The sequence below is a fragment of the Protopterus annectens genome, chromosome 1.part1, assembly GCF_019279795.1.
Source record: "Protopterus annectens isolate FY-2018-M chromosome 1.part1, PAN1.0, whole genome shotgun sequence".
NCBI classification, from domain to species: domain Eukaryota; kingdom Metazoa; phylum Chordata; order Ceratodontiformes; family Protopteridae; genus Protopterus; species Protopterus annectens.
In genome coordinates, this window is record NC_056726.1 from 473756252 (window position 1) to 473782978 (window position 26727).

A 26727-nucleotide genomic window follows, 5' to 3' on the forward strand; every position below is an offset into this window, starting at 1 on the left:
GCATTGGAGAGATGGGGTAAAAAAGTTTATACTTCTGCTACTCTTTCGGCTAGGGCCTTAAACTGCCAATTCCACATGATTCAGTATCAGGAATTTCTGTTAGATCAGCTCACTAAAAAACTGTCCTCGCCTGAGCCTTTAGACCGTAAGTCCCTTCAGGATTTGGTGCATAACACTCAGCAGGTCAGTAATCATTCCTTAAAATGCGGCTATGATGCACTGGAGGCTTCCTTTAGATCAGCTATGACTGGTACAGTGATCAGAAGGCATGCATGGTTAAAAGAGCAATCCTTACCAGACCATGTAAAGTCAAAGCTTCTAGATGCTCCCATGGAAAAGCACAGTTTGTTTGGTTCCCCTGCACAGCAAGTGTTGAAGAAGGTGGAAGAAAAAGCTAAATCTGTCCAGACAGTCAAGGATTTCTTACAGGTCCAGCCTCCGAGGTTTAGTAGGAACTGGCCTTCCAAGAATTGGTCCTTTCCAGACACCACCAGAGCACAGAGAAGCAGAAATAGACGCCCTAGAGGCAGAGGTCAATCCAGAGGTGCCTACAGGGGACGTCAGTGGCAGCCTAACAGCCAGAGAACTACTCCCACAGATCCAGCCCCTACCACTTCCACAGGACAATCACAGTGACTTGGCTCTGATACCGCCTACCAGGGAACAACTGGGAGCACCCTTAGGCGGAAAGCTAGCCTTATTTTCAGTAAATTGGCATTACATTACAGGAGACAAATGGATTTTACAGACAATAGACAAAGGCTACAGGTTTCACTTCCATACTCTTCCAAGGAAGAGAGGAATGCCAAACCTACCTCCAAACCAAAGGACAAACGCTCTACAGCAAATAGACCACTTACTAAGGATGAGAGCTATAGAAAAGGTACCGGCTATGGAACAAGGACAAGGATTTTATTCAAGGCTTTTCCTGGTACCAAGAAAGGAAAACCAATGGAGACCTATCCTCGACCTGTCCGCTCTAAACACATATCTCATTGTTCCAAAATTCAAAATGCTGACCCTACAGCAACTTCTTCCCATGCTGGGCAAGGAGTCTTGGCTGGTGACTCTGGATCTCAAGGAGGCATACCTGCACGTCCCCATACGACCAAATTGCAGAAGATACCTCAGATTTCTTGCAGGATCAGAGCATTATCAATTCTCAGCATTGCCTTTTGGCTTATCTACTGCGCCCAGAGTATTCACGAAATGCCTGGCATCAGTAATTGCTCATTGCAGGCTTCAGGAAATTCAAATTTATCCATACCTGGACGACTGCCTGTTACAAGCGGACAACAAAGACAAATTAACAAAAGATTTGAAAAAGGTTATTCACCTGCTGCAAGCCCTGGGATACACAGTCAACACAAAAAAGTCAAGGCTGATACCATCCCAAAGGATAACCTTCTTGGGTGCAGAACTGGACACATCAAACCAGATGGCATTCCTCACAGCAGAAAAACAGAAGCAGCTACCACTCTATTTCATGGCATTGACAACGGAGAACCAGCTTACAGCAAGGAAAATCCTGCAAGCCCTGGGTTACATGTCATCCTGCATAATATTAATTCCACATGCCAGACTACATATGAGGAAGTTGTAATGGTACCTGAGGAATTTATGGTCTCAGCACAAGCACAGCCTAGAAACCCAAATTCCAATAATTCCATGCCTGAAGCTAGAATTCCAGTGGTGGGCCCAGGCCTGTCAATTGAACAAAGGACTGCCCTTCCACAGGCCTCACCCAAGCCAGACTATCACCACGGACGCCTCAGACCTCGGTTGGGGAGCACACATGGTGGACAAGTGCATACAAGGCTTATGGACTCAAGACCAGATGAACCTACACATAAATCAAAAAGAGATGCTGGCAGTAAAACAGGCAATTCAGACATTCAGACCATTTCTTCAACAAGGTCATTTGCTGATAAGGACGGACAACACCACAGTTATGTGGTATATCAACAAACAGGGAGGCACACATTCATATCCTCTATGCCGGATGGCAATGGACCTCTGGAATGTGGCCCTGAGCCTCAACATTCAGCTCCAGGCCATATTTGTGCCAGGAAAAGAAAATATACTAGCAGACATCTTAAGCAGAACCACCACGGATGCCCACGAATGGATGCTGCATCCAGACATCTTCAAAACCATCACAAGGAAATGGGGACTGCCAGAAATAGACCTGTTCGCATCCCCACACAACCACCAATTGAAAAAATTCTGCACAAGGACATACCACCCACTTGCTTGGAAGGTGGACTCCCTATCCTTCAGTTGGGAAAACCTGACAGCATATGCATTCTCACCTCTTCCTTTGATGCACAAAGTGCTACTGAAGATCAAAGAAGATCATCCGAGGATCATCTTGATAGCTCCAGACTGGCCGAGGCAACATTGGTACCCGCTACTGAGGAGTATGTCCCGGGAACACGCGTGGCCTCTACCCCTACTACCTCTACTGCTAACACAGAACAACTTCAAAATCCTGCATCCAAGCTTGAAAACACTGCAGCTAGCTGCTTGGAACATTACATAAGGCAAAATAACCCAGATTTATCTCAAAGGGTTAAAGACATTATCTTGGAGGCTCGCAGACCCTCAACAAGGAAAACTTATTCAGCAAAATGGAAAAGATATCTCATCTGGAGTACAACAAAAGGAGTAGATGCATCATTGGCAAACATAGCTAACATCCTGGAATACTTAGCAGAGCTTTTCCACAATGGTCTGTCTTACTCCTCCATTAAGATTCATGCATCAGCAATTTCAGCAGAATACAACATGGATCCTCCAGTCTTTTCTCAACCTCTACTCAGGCAGTTTCTCAGAGGAATTAAAAATGTAAAGCCACCAAGGAAACCACCATTGCCTACATGGGACTTGAACTTTGTGTTAGAAAAGTTGACACTCCCCCCTTTTGAACCAGCAGCAACAGCAGAATTACAGTACTTATCTTGGAAAACTGCATTCCTGCTTGCAATCACTTCAGCTAGAAGGGTTTCTGAATTACAGGCATTAATGGCAGTACAGCCCGTCCTTATCTTCCATCAGGATAGAGTGTCCATGAGAACTAATCCTACCTTTATGCCAAAGGTGGTCTCCAGGGTATCATTAAACCAAGCAATACACCTACCAACATTCTTCCCCAACCCGCAGAACAGGGGAAAGATTGCTGCATACCTTGGATGTACACAGACAATTGCGCTACTACCTGGACAGAACCAAGAACAATAGAAAAACTGACCAGCTTCTGGTAGCATATGCAACAGGAATGGAAGGAAAAGCAATTTCAAAACAAACAATCTCAAAATGGATAGGAAATTGCATTAGATTTTGTTACTCTTTTCATGGAAAGGCAACTCCAGAAAACATCAGACCTCACTCCACAAGGGCTACAGCCACTACTACAGCTTTCTTACGAGGAGTGGCTACCAAAGACATTTTAGAGGCTGCTACTTGGAGCTCCGTGCATACATTTGCCAAGCATTATAATCTACCTTTATACTCCAGATCCCGAGCAGGTTTTGCCACTGCTGTTTTGCAAGGGATCTTAACTACACCATAAACTCTTAGTGCCTCCTCCCCAGTTTGGCTATGGTATTCTACCCATTTGTTAGGACTGCAGATGCATCCTTGAAGGACATAGTACAGTTTTGTACCTACCATAAATGTAGATGTCCGAGAGGTATGCATCTGCAGTCAGGATTACCCACCCTCCTTCCCTCTGTGGTACTCCTAGGGTATTTGCCCATCTTGTAGCTAGCTGGGGAATCTATTATGGTGTATTTGTTTGTATATATGTATATACATGTTTATTTCTATTTGCTCTCTATTGTTTGGAAACATTTGCATTTATCCAAATTTAGCCTTCCTAGAGGGCACCTGGCATCTGGGGCAAGAAACACTGAGGAAAATGGCGTCGGCTGATGCCTTTATACCCGCTGAACTGCAGCTATGACGTCGGGTGAAGTGCGACATCAGCCGAGGCCAGACCCAGACTTTGGAATCCGGCCGACCGAAGGGCTGCCTGAGGCCAGGACAACCCATTTGTTAGGACTGCAGATGCATACCTCTCGGACATCTACATTTATGGTAGGTACAAAACTGTACTTTCTCTGTTCTGCAGTATAGAATCTAAGTCAATGCTGTTTTGTGATGATTTTAAGCAAAGTTTCATTTTGATCTCATGTTTGTAGCTTTTAACATTTTTTCACACTGAAACAACTGTATTTTTTTGTTCAGGCTAAGAATCTGACTAAAAATTATTTTTTTCAGAATGCGCATCCACATATCAGTCTGCATTTGGGAGAATGTTGTGGTTCTCCTTTTTGCTCTTCTCATTCAGTGAAATGAAGTAGAATCTCACTAAATAAAAATAAGTGGATGGTAGCTGTTCTTTGAAAGCTGAATGAGACTGATAAGAGTAGGTCCATCTTTTAAGCATTGACTGCTATGTAAACCAAACTTTCACTGGCTGCCAAGTGTTTACCTATTCCTTTAATGCACAATTCTCTGAGCTGAACTGAGTGTTCTACTTTTCAGAATTCTTCAACTAAAAATGGGGCAATGACTGAATTTTTTATCTGTCTCTTTCTCATTCTAACTTACAATGTTTGTTTAAACTCTGTTTCTTTTTTTCCCAAAAATATTTTTTTTTCTTGGTACGGCCTAGACCCTTATAAAAGGCATTGTCATTTAGACTGTGTTCTGTAGTGTTAGTGTCTTGCAAGTACTTTAATAGTCCTTTGTCATTTAAAAAAGTGTGCGTGGGTGTGTGTGCGTGCGTGTGTGTGCGTGCACGTTTGTGTTGAGCTTCTCTGTCAGTGGTTACCTCCATGTGTTTCTGCTTTGTTGTTCCATTCCATCTTTCAGGGGAAATTATTATATGTTTATCATTCACACTGCCTCAGTGGTGAATGGGCTCCCTGGTTGCACAAATCTGCACTGGCAGCTTTCTGGAACTGAATCCTCTCCTCTGATCCTCAGTGATATGTGATTGACTAAGCCCCTCCCATAAGGAGGCCTAACTCCTGTCAATTATTCAGTCTTATATAGCCAGCTGTAGGACTTGCAAAGGTAGATCTCTCCAGCTGCCTGCATTGGTGGATTGTTACTTCCAGACTCGGATAAGATCTTAGGGTTCACCACAGTGGGTCATCTGTTTCCATTTCTTCCTGTCCCCTGCATATTGCTCATCACACCACCCGCCTGCACGTCGTCTCTCACCACATCCATAAACCTTATCTTAGGCCTTCCTCTTTTCCTCTTACCTGGCAGCTCCGTCCTTAGCATCGTTTTCCCAATATACCCATGATCCCTCCTCAGCACATGTCCAAACCAACGCAGTCTCGCCTCTCTGACTTTGTCTCCAAACCGTCCAACTTGAGCTGACCCTCTAATATACTGATTCCTAATCCTTTCCATCCTTGTCATACCCAGTGCAAATCTTAGCATCTTTAACTTTGCCGCTTCCAGCTTTGACTCCTGCCTTTTTGTCAATGCCACCATCTCCAACCCATACGACATAGCTGATCTCACTACCCTCTTGTAGACCTTCCCTTTCACTCTTACTGGTACCCGTCTATCACAAATCACTCCTGACACTCTTCTCCACCCATTCCATCCTGCCTGTACTCTCTTCTTCACCTCTCTTCCATACTCTCACCATTACTCTGAACTGTTGATCCCAAGTACTTAAACTCATCCACCTTCGCCAACTCTACTCCCTGCATCCTCACCATTCCTCTGTCCTCCCTCTCATTTACATGCACATATTCTGTCTTAGTCCTGCTGACCTTCATTCCGCTCCTCTCTGGAGCATATCTCCACCTCTCCAGGGTGTCCTCAGCCTGATCCATACTCTCACTACAGATCGCAATGTCATCTGCAAACATCATAGTCCATGGGGCCTCCTGTCTGATCTCGTCTGTCAACCTGTCCAACACCATTGCAAATGAGAAAGGGCTCAGAGCTGATCCTTGATGTAATCCCACCTCCACCTTAAACGGATCTGTCACTCCCACTGCAGATTTCACCACTGTCGCACTACCCTCGTACATATCCTGTACCACTCTTGCATACTTACAGACTTCCTCATACAATACCACAACTCCTCTCTAGGCACCCTATCATATGCTTTCTCCAAGTCCACAAAGACACAGTGCAACTCCTTCTGACCTTCCCTATATTTCTCCATCAACAGTCTCAGAGCAAACATCGCATTTGTAGTGCTCTTTCCCGACATGAAACCATACTGCTGATCGCTAATCATCCCCTCCCTTCTTAACCTAGCTTCCACTACTCTTTCCCATAACTTCAAGCTGTGACTGATTAGTTTTATCCCACTGTAGTTACTACAACTCTGCACATCACCCTTATTCTTAAAAATACTTACCAAAACACTTTTTCTCCACTTTTGTGCTAAACAGGGTATTGAAAAAGGACACCTTGAAGCAATCTGCAAAGTTGCAGAAACACATCCAAGTGTGGCACCTCATGGCAGTGCCAGAGCCAGGCACTCGGGATACTGCATCGGCTGCATTCAAAATGAGCCTCGTGGAAATGTTGACAATGGAAAGCAGAGTAGACAACTGAGTCTTCATGTTTTTCTGACTCTCTGGAGACTGCTGCGTCTTGACATTCCTTGATGCTTCAGACACCTGGTCACATTGCAGTCTTGTCAAGTGTGATAATTAAGTGCTGTCATTGCAGAAGTAACTGAGGCGTAGGAGCACTTCCTTAAATGATCCAAGCCCAAGACTTCCTGTTGGTGGATAAGCAGAAAAGCTCTCTTCAGAAATTGCCTTCTTGGTGGCAGCTGCCATCACAGTAACATCAACAGCCAGACCATTACTCCAGTGTGGCTGGTCCTGGGTGGGGGCGGGGTACATGAATCTTATCTAGATTCTTGGGGAATGGGCTCTGGGTCCTTCCATGCCCTGTGTGACACCAGGTTGGTAAGAGCATACTGAGGGCAGACTACTCCAGGCATGGATGGGTCTCCGCTGAAGCCCTCCAAAAATACAGACCCCTCTTGAGAGGGTGCTTCAGTGGTCCAGCCTCCACATTAGAGAAGCAGCTCCAATAGATCACCAAAAGAGACATCATTCCATGGAGACTGAGAGACCCCTCTCTACTAAAGGTCAGTATCCTCCGTGAGAGACTACTCTGGGGAATCAAGGTGATGTCCTTCAAGAATGCAACTGCAGTCCTAACATATGGGTTGTCCTGCCTCAGGCAGCCCTAGGTCGGCCGGATTCCAAAGTCTGGGTCCGACGTCGGCTGATGTCGCATTTCTCTCCGACGTCAGAGTGGCTGGAGTATATAAGCATCAGCCGACGCCATCTTCTTCAGTCTTTCTTGCCGCGCGGTGCCCGAAGCAGAAGCAGTTCGCAAGTGCCGGTCGGTCAGCTCCTGTATTCTTCGAAATCGAAGACATCAAAAAAAAGCTAAGTACCCCGTTGGGGACCTTTTCTTGCCTCAGCCAATGTCAGAATTAACTGAAAAAGTAAATAATTGTTTGTCTTGTGGTAAACAAATACCTCATAAGGATTTCCATTCTTACTGCCTCCCTTGTCTTGGCCCAGACCACGACGTCTCGGCCTGTGCCGCCTGTACTCGCTTCAATAAGCGCACTCTCAGGCGCCGGGCGGAGTTCGCTGAAGACTTTTTTGGCGAAAAGTTTGCTTACATTATGCCGTCGGAACAACCGACTACACATACTTCTAAAAAAACGGAAAGACCGGGACCGACCTCCTCAGCCCGCGACTTCCTCCGACTCCACACCAAAACTTACCGCGAGTGCCCCGGTTCCCTCTGAGGCGGTTATTCCACCGCTTGGAACCGAAGACACTGCACTACCGATACCTCCGACACCGAAGGCCACACCGATGCCAATTATTGATTTTCCTCCGGATACTGCAACCGAGGAAATGCCCGAGACTATTGCTGTGGATAAGGTTAACCCTGCACGTGGGGTTGCCAGGCCTCCCATGTCTATGTCTATCAAGGCCTACACACGTGCTAAGGCAGCAAGCCAGGCCAAGCCTGCAAGCCAGGCCAAGCATCACTCAGCTAAAACCTTGCCTCAGCCTAACCCTGAAGCTCAAATTATGTCCTTGGCCGCAGATCTAATTTCTATGATCAGAGGCTCCCAGGCCCATTCTGAGAGAGGATCCCAGCCTCCTCCTGATAAGAGGCCCAGGGTTGAATGACCTGACCCCCTTTCTTCAGATGAAGATTCTGGGGACTCTGTGCTTTCAGAATCCCAGGAACCCCCTTTTCAGACTTTCGAGGATTCGGATGCAGAGGTCTCCATTCCTTCGGCCTCTCCTCCTGAGGATATTTCATTTGGGGAAGTTCTGCATTCCATGAGGGAGCATTTCCAGTGGCAAGGTCAGGAATTTTCTGATTCCAGGAAGCGCCTTCGGACTTTCCTTAAAAAGCCACAACACAGACCCTTAGCTATTCCTCCTGTGCTTGATGTGTTGGATGACCTTTACTCTGACTCTAGTGCTACCCCTGATTCTCTGCCCCCGGCTCCTGTCAAACCTGACAGATATTATAGGGTCCCTGAAACCCATTCTCATTTCTTTAGGGCCCATGCTGTAGACTTAGAAACGATTTCCCAGGGGCCTAAGGGGATTTCTGCTACCACTTCCAAAAATCCTTTGCCTTCCGACAGAGAGGCAAGGTCCTTAGAGTGATGGGGGAAGAAGGTTTACACCTCTACTACCTTAACTATGAGAGCTCTCAATTGTCGGTTTCATATGTTTCAATACCAGGATTCCCTGTTGGATGATTTACAGAAAAAATTAGCCTCTCCTGACCCTTTAGATAGGAAGTCTTTGCAGGAGGCTGTCCATAACTCTCAGCAGGTTAGTAATCATTTTCTGCAGTGTGGATATGATTGGAAGCTTCATATAGGGCAGCTATGACAGGAGCGGTCATTCGTAGACATGCATGGTTAAAAGAGCAACCCTTACCGGATCATGTTAAGGCAAAACTACTGGATGCTCCCTTGGAAAAGAACAAACTTTTTGGTGATAATGCTAAAGATGTGTTAAAGACCATTGAAGAAAAAGCCAAGTCAGTTCAGACAGTCAAAGATTTTCTCCAGGTTCAGCCCCCCAGGTTCAGCAGGAACTGGCCTTCTAAAAAATGGTCATTCCCAAATCCTGAAAAATTTCAAAGGGGCAAGAACAGGCGTGCCCGTGGCAGAGGGCAATATAGAGGATCCTACAGGGGACGCCAATGGCAACCAACAAACCAAAGAGGTGACACAGGGGGTTCCCCTGTCACTCAGGGACAATCTCAATGACTTGACTCTAACTTCTCCGACCAAGGAGCAAGAACAAGCCCCTTTGGGAGGAAAGTTATCTCTGTTCTCAGAAAATTGGCACAAACTGATAAAAGACAAATGGATATTGGACATTATAGATCATGGTTACAGGTTCTATTTTCATACCTTACCAAGAAAACAAGGCATGCCAAACCTTCCACAAAATCAAAAGGCAGAGGCTATCAAGCGAATTTCTCTGCTGGCTCAGATCAAAGCAATAGAAAAAGTGCCTCAACAAGAACAAGGTCAGGGGTTTTACTGTTCCTTGTTCCAAGAAAACAAAATCAATGGAGGCCGATACTGGACTTGTCCGCTTTAAACACTTTTCTCATAGTACCAAAGTTCAAAATGCTGACCTTACAGCAGCTCCTTCCCATGCTGGGCAAGGGGTCTTGGCTGATTACTCTGGACCTCAAGGAGGCATACCTGCATGTCCCTATCAGACACAGCTGCAGAAGATACTTCAGATTTCTTGCAGGGCCAGAGCATTATCAATTCTCAGCATTGCCTTTTGGCTTATCTACTGCGCCCAGAGTATTCACGAAATGCCTGGCATCAGTAATTGCTCATTGCAGACTCCAGGGGATTCAAATCTACCCCTACCTGGACGATTGCCTCATACAAGCAGACAGCGAACTAACCTTGACAAAAAACTTGAATTATGTCATACACTTGCTACAGGCTTTGGGATACACAGTCAACTTTCAAAAGTCAAGACTTCTACAATCCCAGCAAATAACTTTCTTAGGAGCCAAACTAGACACAGCCTCTCAAATGGCCTACTTGACAGAAGACAAGCAAGAGCAGTTAACTCATTACTTCAAAAGTTTAGCAAAACTCTCCCAGATGACTGCAAGGAGATTCCTACAGGCCCTGGGGTTCATGGCATCTTACATTCTCTTGGTCCCACTAGCAAGACTACACATGAGAAAACTTCAATGGTATCTAAAGAGCTTATGGTCTCAGCACAACAACAACATAGAAGCAATTATCCCACTCATTCCATGTCTTCAAAAGGAATTTCTATGGTGGGCCTCAGCAAGTCAGTCAAATACAGGCATGCCGTTCAAAAAACCTCAGACAACACAGACCATTACCACAGACGCCTCAGACCATGGATAGGGGGCGCACATGGAAGGCAGATGTATTCAAGGACAATGGAATCCAAAGGAAGAACATCTTCATATCAACCAAAAAGAAATGCTGGCAGTGATGCATGCCATCGAGGCCTTTGGACATCAACTTCATCAAGGCCACCTTCTAATAAGGACAGACAACACCACTGTGATGTGGTACATAAACAAGCAGGGAGGTACTCACTCTTACCCCCTTTGCAGGCTAACAATGAATCTTTGGGAAAAATCACTGAGTCTGAACATACAGCTACAGTCCCAATTTGTTCCAGGCAGAGACAATGTTCTGGCGGACAGTCTAAGCAGGAATTTCCTAGACACACACGAATGGAGGTTACATCCAGACATCTTTGCACAACTAACCTCGGCATGGGGCAGGCCAGATGTAGACCTATTTGCCTCCCAGCTCAATCATCAACTACAGAAGTTCTGTTCAAGGACAAATCATCCACAAGCATGGAAGATAGATGCTCTCTCATTCAACTGGAGCTCCCTAGTCATCTATGCATTTCCACCTCTGCCACTGATGACCACAGTGTTACTAAAAATCAAAGCAGAGCAGCCAAAGGGAATCCTAATAGCTCCGAACTGGCTGAGACAACACTGGTACCCACTACTACGGAGCATATGTCACAACAAACCGTGGGCCTTTCCCAAATGGCCTCAACTGTTGACTCAACACAACTTCAGGACAGCTCATCCCAACCTCCAGACTCTACAGCTAACAGCTTGGAAGATCACATAAATAACCTCAATTTATCTCTCTCCAAGGAAGTTCAGCAGATACTAACAGAAGCCCGCAGACCATCCACCAGAAGGGCTTACTCAGCTAAATGGAAGCGTTTTCAGCATTTGGAATACCAACAAGGGTCAAGATGCATCAGTACTGAGCATTCCACTCATTCTGGAGTACTTGGCAGAATTGCTAAATAAGGGACTTTCATACTCTTCCATAAAAATACATGCTTCAGCTATCTCAGCTAGATACAACACTGACCCACCTGTGTTCTCACATTCTTTGCTAAGGCAATTTCTTAGAGGCATCAAGAATGTAAAACCTCCAAGAAAGGCACCAGTACCAGCTTGGGATCTCAATTTTGTGTTAGAAAAATTGACTCTACCTCCCTTCGAGCCAGCAGCTTCAGCGGATTTACAATTTCTGTCCTGGAAGACAGCTTTCCTGCTGGCCATTACCTCAGCTAGAAGGGTTTCAGAATTACAGGCACTAACGGCAATACCACCCTTCATAATCTTCCACCGAGACAGGGCCTCCTTATGAACCAATCCTTCCTTTCTGCCAAAAGTGGTATCTAGGGTCTCTCTAAATCAGGCAATTCACCTGCCTACTTTCTTCCCCAATCCTGAAAACAAAGGGGAAAGACTGTTGCATACCTTGGACATACATAGACAACTTCGCTACTATCTAGACAGAACCAAGATCAGTAGGAAGACCGATCAGCTATTTGTAGCTTACGCTCCTAGAGTACAGGGAAAAGCAATTTCCAAACAGACAATTTCAAAATGGATTGGACATTGCATCAGATATTGTTATTCCTTCCATGGAAAGAGTGTGCCAGCCAATATCAGACCACACTCTACCAGAGCTACAGCCACCTCCACAGCCTTCTTAAGAGGGGTGCCTACAAAGGATATTCTAGAAGCTGCTACATGGAGCTCCGTGCATACATTTTCCAAACACTACAACCTCCCTTTATTTTCCAGATCCAGAGCAGGCTTTGCTTCGGCAGTCCTGCAGGGATTGCTAGCTACACCATCCTTTTCCTAGAGCATACCACCTCCCCCAGCTAAGCTGTGGTATTCAACCCATATGTTATGACTGCAGTTGCATTCTTGAAGGACATAGTACAGTTTTGTACCTACCATAAATGTAGATGTCCGATAGATATGCAACTGCAGTCGGGTTTTCCCTCCCTCCTTCCCCTCTATGCCTTGGGTCCACTCATCTCCCTGTTATTCTTAGCTGGGGATATCTGTTATGGTGTATCTGTTTATTGCTTACTTATTTGTCTGGAAACCTATTTTTGTTTCACAAATTTGATTTTAGCCTTCCTTGGAGGGCACCTGGCATCTGGGGCAAGAAACACTGAAGAAGATGGCGTCGGCTGATGCTTATATACTCCAGCCGCTCTGATGTCGGAGAGAAATGCGACATCAGCCGACGTCGGACCCAGACTTTGGAATCCGGCCGACCGAGGGCTGCCTGAGGCAGGACAACCCATATGTTATGACTGCAGTTGCATATCTATCAGACATCTACATTTATGGCAGGTACAAAACTGTACTTTTCCTCTTCCTAAAACCCTATCTCCCTGGTGAAGCTGGGGAAGAAGGGGAAGCGGCTGGACACACCACTAAGCGAGTAAGATGGAGACTCACTGACACACACTGCCCAGGAGCAGATTGATGACTGGTCACAGGTCCAGATGAGAAAGAGGAAGGGACACCAGTGTAGGACAGTTCTTCAGGATGTGTTTCATTCCTAGCCGTTCTTCTCACTCCCTCACCCATGTACCATAAAGTTCTGGGAATCATCCCTGTAAGGATTAACTGTGATCTAAATGAAGAGTGGAAGTACAATTGTGTAGGCAACTTATAACAGTAGATGTCCGAATAGATCACTGTTGCTGTACTTTCACCCACTCAACATCCCCTCTGTTTCTTCAAAGTTACATTACACCCTTTTGGACTGGGGCAGGACACCCATATCCCATTTATCCTATTTTTCAACTTCCCCCACCTTTCTCTGAGTTCCTAACGCTGCTGGTTCTGCTCTCTTATAGAGAGTTAGTGGGAGAATTGTCTACTCCTACCCAACCCCATAAACCACTCTTGGATAGTGGAGAAATGTTTGTTGCTTCTCCCAAGATAAATACTGGTATTTTATCTTTGCCTAAAATCTCAACTCAAGGGCTCCAGCCATGGGTACTGGGCAAGACAGCTCTAAAACTGTAGACAGACACCCTTACACTGGAATGCTTGGTTGTACCAGAGGCCTGACTTTTATACCACACAAAGGGGAAGAGGCTCTTAAGCTCAAGAAGTCTGGCCTGACGTGTGGACACCTATTGGGCAAGTCTGGTCTACAAGCCTTTCATTTTTTTTTGCAGAGGTAATCATTGGAGAGAGGTCCTTAAGGTGTCTGCATGTGCATCAGCAGCAGTGGTTTTACTAGGGGTGGATGCCTAAGTTTAGAAAAATTGGCCAGTAATTTGTTCCCTTTCCTGTAGTGGCAAAAGGGCCTATAATGTTCAGGTGTTTTCCAGGAAGACTGCCAACTGTAACATCTTTTCTGCAAGTCCACTCCAGTTGAGGAGTGGCAGAATCCAGTATTTATTTCAAGAATGTCATGTATACAGGCATTTATGAAGTGATCACTTGGTCTTTGTTGCATACCTTCTCCAAGTATTGCCTTGACTGCAAGGTAAGCCTCATGTGAGAAATCACTACTCCGAGGATGTTGCTATTTGTGTTCTTTGCTTGGAATATACTCTGCTTCCTTCCATCCTGGTGATCCTGCTTTTGGTATTCAGTCCAATCAAGAAGCATCTTTGACAGTTACATGTATGCAGCAAGTATATACAAGCGCAGGGAGTATAGTGGCATGGTCACCTTCATCCCTTTCATTATTTTTAGTTTCTTTAAGCCACTATACATGATTGTTTTTTTTTTTTCTAATTGTTAATGGTCTTTGTTTCTGTGATACAGTTCTCCTTGCTGGATCATTGGTACATTCCCGCAATCTGCCATAAATTAGTGAAATTCCCCTAGCTACTCATTTTGACAATTCCACATAACTCTAGCAAGTATGTAGTTTTTGCACTAGCTGTTTATTTATATGATATCACATCTGTATTCTTTCTTTATTGACAGGAAGGTGCATGTTGGTGGCATAAGGTGATCTGGATTCTGGAAAAGTCTACCTTATGCAGTCTGGAACATTGTCACAGTGTACATCAGTACAATTGCATACATAGTCCCAATTACCTGATTTTTTTTTAATTAAAAATGTACTTCATTTTAATACTCAACTAAATAGATAAGATGACATGGTAAGACCATATCTTTTGTTTATAATGAAAAGGGGCAATATAAAGGACAAATGTATGTGCACATCTGGTAGATTCTATTGACAGTTTTAACAATTTGTTTTAATTGATGTTTTTAATGTCTTAGATTGCTGGGAGCAGGACCCCCACATTCGACCATCCTTTGCTCTGATTCTGGATGAGCTTATTTCCATTGAGGGAGAAGTTAAGACAACAATACCTCTGGAGTCCTTCCATTCCATGCAAGACAACTGGAAAATGGAAATCCAGCAAATGTTTGATGAATTGAGGACCAAAGAAAAGGTGAGTCGGTGTCATCTACGTAATATATTAAATATTGTTAGCTGTTTTGTGATGTAAGAAATGAAACATCACCAGTAGTGTAAGACAGTGTGTTGCTTAGTATCAGTGCAGCAGGTTTTAAACTGCATTCATGACTTTGCTATGTATCTGGTGTTCCTGATTCATCTGGGCAGCACAAGGGATAGTATGTCGCCTCGCAGCAACAGATTGTCTAGTTCGATTCCCAGATTTGGGTGCCTTCTTTGTGAAATCTGCATGTCATTCCTGTATTCCCATAGGTTTCTCTGGGTTCTCCCATTTGCTCTCACATTCCAAAGACATTAAAGTAGGTGGATTGGATACACTAAATTGACCATGGATGTGTGGGTGTGAGCGTGTTTGGGTGTGTGTGGGGGGGTCTGCATGAGTGGATACACTAAATTGACCATGGATGTGTGGGTGTGAGCGTGTTTGTGTGTGTGGGGGTCTGCATGAGTGAGTAATATGAAAGAACAACTAGGAGTGTAAACCTTGGCTTTAGGTGATTGTTACCATTGAAGTGACACCCCCACCCCATGTGAGAAATGGGGAAAAGAGTTGTGAATGGATAGATGGATGGATTCCTGATTTATCTACGTTAGTTTCACCTTTGGTTTATTTGTTTGTACAATTATTCATATGACCAGTGGTGTCGGAACTAAAAATACTTTTGATAATACTTTTGCAAAGGCCGTTTACAAATGAGGTGCATTTCAAACCATCGATCTGGAAAGATACCTGGGGAAGGTCTCCTTTTGTTTAATTTATCTGATCTGAAGTAGTTGACTTAATTTGGTCTTCAGCCTGTGGGTATTCGGATCCAAATCCGTTCTGAGATGGCCGCATCACTAGCATCTGATCTGAGCTCCAAGTTCCTCCCCGTAACCAAAATGCTTCCCAGTCTCCTTCCTTCCCTCAGATCTTGTTTGCCTCTAAAAAGCTATGCATCGTGGTCACTGAGCTCCAGGCTTTTTGGGTAAGTTTTCTGCATTTCCCTTTGAGTTGTGAGGCTAGGTTCCCTTTCTTTAAACCCTTAACCTCGCTACACCTAGGTTATCCGTCAGTGTTCTAAGTTAAAAAAAAAAAAAAGTTAGGTAGTTCCCTGTGGCCTTCCTGTTCCCTTCCACCTTTTGTGTGTGTGTGTGTGTGTGTGTGTGTGTGTGTGTGTGTGTGTGTGTGTGTGTGTGTGTGTGTGTGTGTGTGTGTGTGTGTTCTGCGATGTGGCAGAGTTGGTATGTTGGTCCTGTGATGGCTGAGACCCCCAACACAGTCTTTAGGAAATGCACAGACTGTGACCATAAGCTCTTCCCTGCTGATGGCCACACTCTGTGCATAGTCTATTTGGGCGCAGCCCACTTGCTTACCCTCTTGCCCTATCTGCACAGGTTTCAACCCGTGGGTTCTGAAGGACAGGAGGGCTGAGTTGTTCATGAAGGGCTTGCTCCCTTCCTTGGGGATGGCTGTCCCCATAACTTCTGCTTCAGCAGCATCTCCTGCTGCCGCTTCTACTTCTGCTTCTCCCCAGGCCTCTGGGACTCAAACTTCCACCATGAGGTCTGGGGAGGGAGACAAGCACAGTAAAGATAAGTCTAGGAAAACGTCTCCGAACCACTTGGCTCTGGCAGGGCCCTCAGCAAACCCCCCTAGACCCAGTACTGCTTGGCTCCGATCACCCGGGTTCTCCCCGGAGCCGGAGACATCCAGACTGCCTTCAAGGGCTTCCCCTCACCGGCACTCCCGGCCGGTGCCGGCAGCTTCATCTTCAAGGTCAACCCGTAGTCTTAGTGAGGCCAAGATGGACAGGATGATGAAGTTCATCCACACCCAGATCCGGATGGGAGCCTTGCCAGCCCCTTCTCCCTCTGGAGCGTGGAGCTCACAACCTTTCTTCTCCCCTATAACTCCTTCTTCAATACGGCCATCCATTTTTAGAGTCTTTGGATCCGAGGCCCCTCTGGGTCGGAGGGTTGGTACCAGTGGTACCCTGTACCTTGATGCTGGCTGTTGCCTTGAGTGTGTCTGATCCGAGCTCTCAGAGTCATAGCCTCGGCGTCTGATTAGAGGGGCTGATGTCAGCTCTGTGCTTGTTGGAACACAGTCTCCCTCTGGGCATCTCGGCTCCCTCATTATCTGCTCCAACTCCCATGTCTGATCTGAGGGGAGCGGCTCCTCTGCTCGTTTCTCAGGACGTTCGCACTCCCTTGGCTTTTGACATGGTGGAGAGAGTCTTCTCGAGTGCGTTGAGACCTCTGACCATCTCCTCCTTGGACTGTGCCCCGATTCCATGACTCTCCTTTCCTCTCAGGGACAGCCAGTGCTTGATTTGCCTCAGGAAGCTCCCACTTGAGAGCAACTTGTTTGCGAGTCCCTTCCAGAAAGTCCCACTGAGGAGGCTCCTCGCAAACGGATGTGCGAAAGGAGGCACCTGGACTCCTTTCCAGAGTCTCTCACGGATGACACCGACTTGGAGGAAGGGGAAGGTTCCCCTAGGTCCACCCCCCCCCCGAAGATATCTCCCTTGGCGACATCATGGAACTCCTTCACCAGAGGGGAGGGTGGTCTGCCCAAAAACCAATCCTGGATGAGTCTGTGTTCCTAGAGGCATTTGGCATGAGCCCATCTTACCTCCTGGGTGTCCCCTCCCATGGACCCGCTTGTGGACCTGATAACATCTCAAGCATGGAAGGAACCTGACACTATGGTGCCATTTCCCAAGCATCCAGATAAAATTCTCAGTCCTCCTTAGACAGGGCTAGCTGGAGTAAGGGGTCCCCATTAGATCCTATGATGGTGGCAGCCGCCACAAAGAGAGCTTGTACAGGAGAGCTCTACGGTCCTTCCTTCTGACCAGGAGTTGAAGACTATGGACCGTTTGGGGAAGCGTGTGTATGCTTCAGCAGCATTTACCATAAGGGCACTGAACTGTATGGCACATGTCATCCGACTACAGCGTGACCTGGTGAGGGAAGTTGCTGAGTCGCTCCTGGAATCCATGTCGGCGGAGGGCAAGAAGACGTTCACCGCACGAATGGCCACTGTAAAGGCAGTAACCAGTATGTCCATGCACCTCCTTTCCCATGCTACAGAGGGAGCCACCAGGGCCACCAGGTCTGGTGTTGCCATGAGGAGTCGCGCCTGGTTCCAGCTGTGTAAATTTTCTGAACTCTTCAAGGCATCCTTTGCTAATGCCCCCCTATGATGGTTCATCCCTGTTTGGGAAGTCTGTGCATGACACACTGGTTCGGAATGAGAAGGACGTGAATACACTGCCAGCGGGATCCGCTTCTCCGGCCTTCAAAGATCATTTTCTAGGAATTGGTGAGGGGCCAAGAAGATGTGGTTCCCGAAATCTGTTCTCCTGAGACGCTCAGGACTCATCTTCCCCCCAGAGGCAGAGGGGATTATGATAGGTGCCGGCCCAGAGGCAGAGGGGGTCTGAAGAATGTCGGGTCGTGAGAACCGTTCTCCTAAAGGCCGATGCAGAAGCCCTGAGGGGATACCTGACTGCTAGTCTCTGGAGGCAGTCGGGGGTCGTCTATTGCTACACCCAACGGAGTGGGACTCAGTAAAAACAGACCGTTGGGTGTTGCAAATCATACCCAGAGTTTATTGCATCCAGTTCATAGAGCCACCTCTCCCACCAAAACACCTCCCAGATGTTCCACCCACGCAAAGGGAGGTAGCAGCACTAGAAATAGACAAGCTGCTAAGAAAACGAGTCATCCAAATCATCCCCCCAGACCAATCCGGATTGGCTTTTATTTTCCAGGTTCTTTTTAGTGCCAAAAAAGACGGGGGGGCCTAAGACCTATTCTGAATATTTCCACCCTGAACCTGTCTGTAGCCAAAGAGAAGTCTCGAATGGTCACCCTTCAGTCCATCTTGCCCTACCTGCAGCAATAATATTAGATGTGCTCGATCGACCTCCAGGGCGCATACTATAGTATCAAAATGCGCAGGTGCTCCCACAGGTTTCTCCACTTCTGGCTGGGGCCCAGTCATTATCAGTTTAGGGCCCTTCACTTTGGTTACACTACAGCCCCCAGGGTGTTTACCAAAGTGATGGCAGTAGAAGCGGCTCACCTGAGGCTTCAGGGAATTCAGGCCTTTCCCTACCTGGACGATTGGCTCCTTGCTGCCCCCACCAAGTGTCTGCTGTGCCAAACCAGGGGCTATTTCCTGGTATTTGCACACAGTCTGGGCATTACTATAAACCTCAGCAAATGTTTACCGACTTCAGTCCAGACCATGGACTTCATAGGAGCTCGGTTGGACACCATCCAAATGGAGATTTACCTCACTCTGGTAAAGGTACACAATTTAAGACTTCATGTTTCTTGCATTCTCCAGGTTCATCTTCCTTCACTGGAGGCTGATGTTCTTCATGTTTCACTGTTGCAGTCATCACACTTGGGTTATCCTGCCAGGGATAGCCTTCAGTCGGCCCGAATACCAGAGGCTTAGTATTTCTGCGTCAGTTGCTGTCACTTCAGGACTGATGTCAGGTCGTCAGGGATATAAAAACAGGGAGCAGATGCCATTACATCAGTCTTTCTTGTCAAGGAGTCCGAAGCAGAAGCAGTTCGCACGAGTGCTGGTCGGCCGCTACCTAAGTTTTCGTTTCCGAAATTGAAGTCTTCTTAAGCTAAGTACCCCGTTGGGGATCCTTTTTTCTTGCTCTAACCGATGTCAGAAAAAGTTAACAATTGTCTCACCTATGGAAAGCAAATTTGTCTCACCTGTGGAAAGCAAATAACCACACCGAGATTTCCATTCTTACTGTGTCACCTGTTTAGGCCCAGACCATGACGTACTTCGCTGTCTATTCACCGTTGGGCCCTTATTGTAGCTAAATACTTTCGTTCTCGATCTCCGTATTCTGAAAGGGCTTCAGTAAGCCATCCGACTACTGATCTTCTGAAAAAAAACGTAAGGATAAAGACCGCACAGGTCCAAAACTGCTGACAATGTTTCAGTTAAGCTAGTTGCCAGTTCGCCGGTACTCAGTGAGATGCTTTCACAGCCCCGATGCCCGCTTTGATGGATTCGCAGGCTGCTACCGAGACCTGTTCGGAGTCCGGTATGTCGCGAGACTCTTCTTTGACTACGGAACCTGCGGCGCTATCTACCTTGGATGGGTCCGGAGCCACTGTGCAGGCACTGGCTTCTGAGGAAGTTCTTTGCACTACCGATATTTGACACAAACAGACGACTTCTTTCACGTCTTCAGTTCTTTCTAAAACTACCAAGTTTCTAAGGTCAAGAGTATGAGCTACGCCTAAAATAAATGATCCAAACTCAAGCGCCTGCTTCTTTGCCACAGTCATTGTGGCAAAGACCTGATCATGCTGATTAGGGGAAGCCAGCCTTCCTCTGCTAAAAGAAAGAGACTTGTCCCCAGCAGCTTTATCTGACCAAGAGTCCGACTCTGAGGTTTCTGAATATGAAGACATGCCCTTATCTGCCTATGAGGATTCAGATGCAGAGGAATCCATACCTTCTGCCTCCCCTCCAGAGGATTTTTTCTTTTGGTGAAACCTTACATACTTTGAGAGACCATTTCCATTGGGAATGCCAGGATTATCCTCCGTCCAAAAAGACACTCAGGGAATTCTTAGACTTAACACAGCACAGACCCTTAGCTATTCCTCCTGTTCTGGATGTTGTGGATGATGTCTTTATAGAATCCAGTCTAACTCCTGATAATTTACCCCCTGCTCCAAGGAAACCGGACAGGTACTACAGAGTCCCTGACTCTCACAAATATCTCTCCAGAAATCCTACTGCTGACCCAGAGGTCATCTCCCAAGGAACTAAAGGAATAAAAGCAGCTACAGCTAAGAATCCCACCCCCTCGGACAGGGATTCTGAGCTTTGTACAGATGGGGTGTAAAAGTATACACCTTTGCAACTCTCACCATTAGAGCATTGAATTGTCAGTTCCACATGCTGAAATACCAGCAACATACTATGGAACTGAAGCAGAAATTATCTACCTTTCCTGACCGTGCAGAAAATAAAGAATTACAGGAGCTTATGCATTCTACAAGCCAAGTCAGCAAGCATACTGTGCAATGTAGGTTTGACGCCCTAGAAGCATCGTAGGGCAGCAGTCACAGGTTCTGAACTTAGAAGGCATGCCTGGCTTAAGGAACAGACCTTGCCAGACCATGCCAAATCAAAATTATTGGACGCTCCTCTGAACAAGGACAATCTGTTTGGCACCAAAGCAGAAGAGGTTTTAAAAAAGATGGAAGAAAAGGACAAGTCTGTGCAGACAGTCAAAGATTTCTTGCAAGTTCAGCCACCAAGATTCAGTAGGCATTGCCCCTCAAAACATTGGTCCTTTCCAGCCCACTCAAGGCCATCTCAACCTAGACCCAGGGGAAACAGACCCCCCAGATTACAGTCTCACTATATGCAGAGATCTAAGCAATAGAGTACCTCCACTTCTAAAGCAGGGAATGCTAAGACACCCCCTTACAGAAAGAATTCACAATGACTTCTCAACTCCACTCCTCACCTCTGCCCAGTAGCTCGTACCCCTAGGAGAAAAACTTGCCCACCATGCAAAAAACTGGACCTCCATCACTAACGATTGATGGGTCCTCAACATAGTATCCCAGGGGTACAAATTTTATTTCCACATGCTGCCACCCCCAAAATGGTTCCCAGACCTTCCTCCAAACCAGTGGGCAGAGGCACAAAACCAAGTTCAGTCCCTGCTCTCCATAAGGGCAAATCAGCCTCTTCTTGCAGAACAGATAGGCCAAGGTTTTTATTCCAGACTTTTCCTGGTACCCAGAAAAGAGGGCACCTGGTGCGCAATATTAGATCTATCCATTCTAAACACCTTCCTGGTGGTACCAAAATTCAAAATTCTCATCTACAGCAGCTTCTCCCTATGTTGTCCAAAGATGCCTGGTTAGCCACCCAAGACCTAAAGGACGCCTATCTGCACACCCCAATCAGGGACTCCTGCAGGAAATATCTGTTTCAGGGCAGGATCTCTGCATTATCAATTCTCTGCTCTTCCCTTTGGCTTATCCATTGCTCCCAGAGTTTTCACAAAATGCCTGGTTCCAGCCATTGCATATTGCAGACACAGAAATATTCAAATTTACCCTTACTTGGACGATTGCCTGATTCAGGCAGACAGTCCGGAAAAGCTGATGCAGCACCTGACATTTGTAAAAGACTTAACCTCCCTGGGGTACACTGTCAATGAAAAGAAATCCAAACTAGTCCCCAGTCAAAAAATTGTATTCCTGGGAGCAAGCTTGGACACAGCATTCCAGATGGCATTTCTTACTCCAGAAAAACAAGCCTACCTGACAGGCTACTTCGCACAAATGACCACCAGAATGCAGCTATCCGCAAGGAAAATCCTGCAAGGCTGTAGGGTTCATGGCCTCCTGCATTCTACTAATTCCATATGCCAGACTGCATATGAGAAAACTTCAGTGATACTTAAGTCTTTGGTGCCAACATTCTCAGGACCTGGAAACTCTTTGGTGCCAACATTCTCAGGACCTGGAAACTATCGTACCTATAATACCTTGTGTAAGAAAAGAGGTTCTTCGGTGGGCAGCAGCATGCAACCACAACAAGGGACTTCCCTGTACACAACCCCACGCCACCCAGACCCTAAACACAGATGCATCAGACTATGCCTGGGGTGCACATCTGGACGGCAGGTGCATTCAGGTTCACTGGAACCCAAACCAAATTCATCTGCACATCAACCAAAAAGAGATGGTAGCTGTTCGGCACACTCTGACAGCTTTCAGATCCCTACTCTCACCGGGGCCCCTACTAATCAAAACCGACAACACCACAGTGATGTGTACATCAGCAAGCAGGGGGGAACCCACTCTGCAGGCTAGCCATGACCCTGTGGAACACTGCCTCAGCCATGCATATGCACCTGCAAGCTCAATTCCTGTCAGGCAACCAAAACTCTCTGGCAGACAACTTAAGCAGAAATCTCCTAGACCCACATGAGTGACCTTCAGCCTTGTGACCCAGAAATGGGGTACCCCGAAGGTGGACCTCTTTGCCTCCCCTGCAACCACCAGATCTGCAAATTCTGCACCAGGGGTACCTCACAGCAAAGCCTGGTAAGTGGATGCCCTATCTTTCCAGTGGGCAAACCTCTCAATCTATGCATTTCCCCTTCTGCCTCTTCTTACAAGAGTATTACTAAAGATAAGGCGGGAAGACCAAGGCCAATCCTGATTGCCCCAGACTGGCCATGCCAGCACTGGTACCCACTACTGCACAGTCTGTCACCAGTGCCCCCATGGCACCTACCCCAGATCCCAACCCTCCTGACTCAGCATGAGGGACAGATCTTGCATCTGCAGTTGCAGACCCTGAACCTTGCAGCTTGGCTTATTCCTTGAATTCACCTCCAGTAGCCAGCCTAAGCAAGCAGGTACTGGATGTCATACATGAATCCAGATGACCCAGTACAAGTAAATCCTATGCTGATAAGTGGAAAAGGTATTGTTCCTGGATTCACAGTAAAGGTGCGGATACAGCACAGCCCACCTTATCTCTCATCCTGGATTACTTAGCAGACCTACTCCACAAAGGCCTGACCTCCTCTTCCATTAAGATCCATGCCTCTGCCATCTCTGCTCATTACAGCACTGTGCCACCTGTCTTCTCTCACTCTCTCATCAAGCAGTTCCTGAGAGGGTCAAACAACTTAAGGCCACCAAGAAGAGCCCCCACCCCTGCTTGGGACCTTAATTTTGTGTTGGAAAAGCTCACGCTACCCTCCCCCCTTTGAGCCTGCAGCGTCAGCAGAGTTTAAATTCTTCTTTTGGAAAACAGCCTTGCTTCTGGCCATCACTTCAACTAGAAGAGTTTCTGAGCTACAAGCACTTATGACTGTGGAACCCTTCATTATTTTTCATGCTGACAGGGTCTCCCTAAGGACTTAACCAACTTTTATGCCTAAAGTGGCATCCAGTGTGGCTCTCAACCAATCTCTCCATTTGCCCACCTTTTTCCCTAATCCTCAAAATAAGGTGGAAAGTATACTGTACTCTTTAGATGTGCACAGACTGCTCAGATTCTACCTTGGTAGGACTAAGCCCTTCAGGAAATCTGACCAGTTACTAGTCAGCTTTGCTCCAGGGGCAGAGGGCAAGGCCATATCAAAACAAACCATCTCAAAATGGATAGCACACTGTATCCATTTCTGTTACAAACACCATGGGAAACCACCCCCTCAGGGGGTCGGAACACATTCCACTAGGGCAACTTCAACCTCTACAGCCTTTCTCAGTGGAATCCCTACCAGGGACATTTTGGAAGTTGCTACGTGGAGTTCTGTTCATACCTTCACCAAACATTACCACTTGCCTATCTTTTCCAAATCCAGGGCAGGCTTTGCAACGGCAGTCCTGCAGGGGATACTAGCCAGTCCCAACTCTTTTTGACTGCCTCCACCCATTCTTCAGCTTTGGGAATCAACCCAAGTGTGATAATTGCAACAGTGAAACACGAAGAACGTAGTACAGTTGTGTACACTTAGCATAAATGTAGCTGTTAGTGTATTCACTGTTGCAGTCCTGGTTTCCCACCCACCAGCCCCTTTGTTTCGTTCTCTCTCTGTCTACCTCACTCCTTACAGGGTGTTGGTATTTACTTTTACTGGTGGCGTTTTTCCACCATAATTTAGCTCCCTATTTGGGGGCTCCTGACATTTGGGGCAAGAAAAACTGTAATTGCGTCGGCTACCTGTTTTTATACCGCTGACGACCTGACATCAGTCCTGAAGTGACAGCAACCGATGCAGACATATAAAGCCTCTGGTATTCGGGCTGACTGAGGGCTACCCCTGCCAGGATAACCCAAGTGTGATGACTGCACAGTGAATACTCTCCAACATCTACATTTATGGTAAGTGTACACAACTGTACTTTCTGCTAGCTCTGGGTTCCATGGCAGCCACAGTCGATCTTCTACCCTTTGCATGACTTCGTATGGGTTCCATGGCAGCCACAGTCTATCTTCTACCCTTTGCATGACTTCGTATGCGAGTCCTCCAGTGGACATTAGCAGTTCATTGGTCCCTACTAGATCTATCTTTGTCCCATCCAGTTCGGATTTCCCGGGCTTGCAGAGAGTCTCTTCTCCGGTGGATTCTCTTCTCGGATCTTGTCAAAGGACTTCCCTTTGTTCCGCACTTTCCCACAACAGTGACCACAGATGCTTCCCAGCTATGATTGGGGGTGGGGGGGCATTGCTCAGGAAAGACTATCCAAGACATGTGGTCCCCTTGTGAGACCACTTTGCATGTCAGTGTCCTAGAGATGAGGGCAGTTTTTCTAGCGTTGCAGGCCCTTCATTGCAGGCCCTTCATGCCCATCTTCCTCTAGGGACTATTGCTATTCAGTCAGACAACATGTCAGTAGTTTGGTATGTCAACAAACGGGGCGGAACCAGATCTTACCCTCTTTGTGGCAAGGCCATGAGAGTGTGAGAATGGACGATTTCCACTGGCCGCTTTCTGGTGGCAGCGCACATTCCAGGAAGGTCCAACATTTTAGCAGAGAAGCTCAGCAGGACTATTCTGATGCCTTACAAGTGGTCTCTGAATCCTTCAGTAGCGGAACAGATCTTCCTCAAGTGGGGTCAGCCTTGCTGAGATATCTTTGCATCTTCTCCCAATGCAAAATGCAGCGAGTTCTTCGCTCTGAACCCCCCTCAGGGGGAAGCCCCTAGAGACGCAGTGGTTCATACTTGGCCTCCTGGTCTTCTTTATGCTTACCCTCCGTTACCTCTCATTCCAAAATTTCTTCAGAAAGCTCACAGGTTGGGGAGCAAAGTAATCCTCATTGCCCCATTCTGGCCTTGTCAAGTCTGGTTCCCCTCCTTTCGGTCTCACCTGGCAATTCCACCATGGGATTTGAATCCAGTTCCAGATCTCATTTCTCATACCTCAGAGATTCCTCACCCAGACCTGGGTAGTCTGAAACTCACTGCTTGGCTCCACCAGTTCCATTAATGATTTGGACACCTGGTTTATCTTCTCCGGTTAAAACCATTTTAGTGGTGGCTCACAAGTCTTCCACCAGGAAAATCTATCATAGCAAGTGGAAACTGTTCTCAATATGGGTCTCTCAATTGGACCTAGATCCATTTACAGCTTCGGTTTCAGCTGTTCTGGAATTTCTAGCAGGTATCTTTTACCAGGGTGCTAGTTTCTCTACTGTCAAAGTCCAACTTGCTGCCATCTCTAATTTCCATGTGGAGGAAAACATGGCTTTCCTAGCTTCTTTCAGACTTTGCAAGACTTTCTTTAAAGGTACCATCTTTTTAACGCCCCCCCGGTGAAAGATCCTACACCTCCATGGGACCTCATCTTTGTACTTCAGGCTCTAGTCTCTTCTCCCTTTAAGCCTGTGGCTTCAGTAGGTTTACAATTCCTGTCTTAGAAAATTGCCTTTTTGGTAGCTATTACTTCTGCTAGGAGGGTATCAGAACTTCAAACATTGTCCATCAAAGTTCCTTACATGGTTTTTCATAAAGCCAGGATTTCCCTCCATACGCATCCTTCCTTTCTTCCCGAGGTGGCTTAGGAAGCCAATACCAGTCACACTATCAATCTTCTTGTTTTCGTTCCAAATTTCCAAAATAGGGACAAATACAAATTACACTTGCTGGACGTACACAGACGAGAAGTTTTATTTACACAAAACAAAATCCTTTCGCAAATCTGATCAGTTGTTTGTATCCTATTCGAAACCTTTTCTGAGCAAGCCAGTTTCTAAAGTGACCATTGCTTGCTGGATTTCCCAATGTATCATTTGAGCATATTCTGATAGAGGCCTTTCCCCTCAGG

The 26727-nt window shown here is 46.5% G+C and overlaps 1 protein-coding gene across 1 annotated transcript in view; it reads left to right on the forward strand.

The window, feature by feature from the left end:
• Positions 1-26727, forward strand: part of MAP3K21 (mitogen-activated protein kinase kinase kinase 21) — a gene marked incomplete in the record, with an annotated part of 557669 nt that overhangs the window by 145248 nt on the left and 385694 nt on the right. Inside the window, 1 exon segment of the mRNA XM_044076148.1 lies at positions 14674-14849. Coding sequence (XP_043932083.1) covers positions 14674-14849 — 176 coding nt within the window.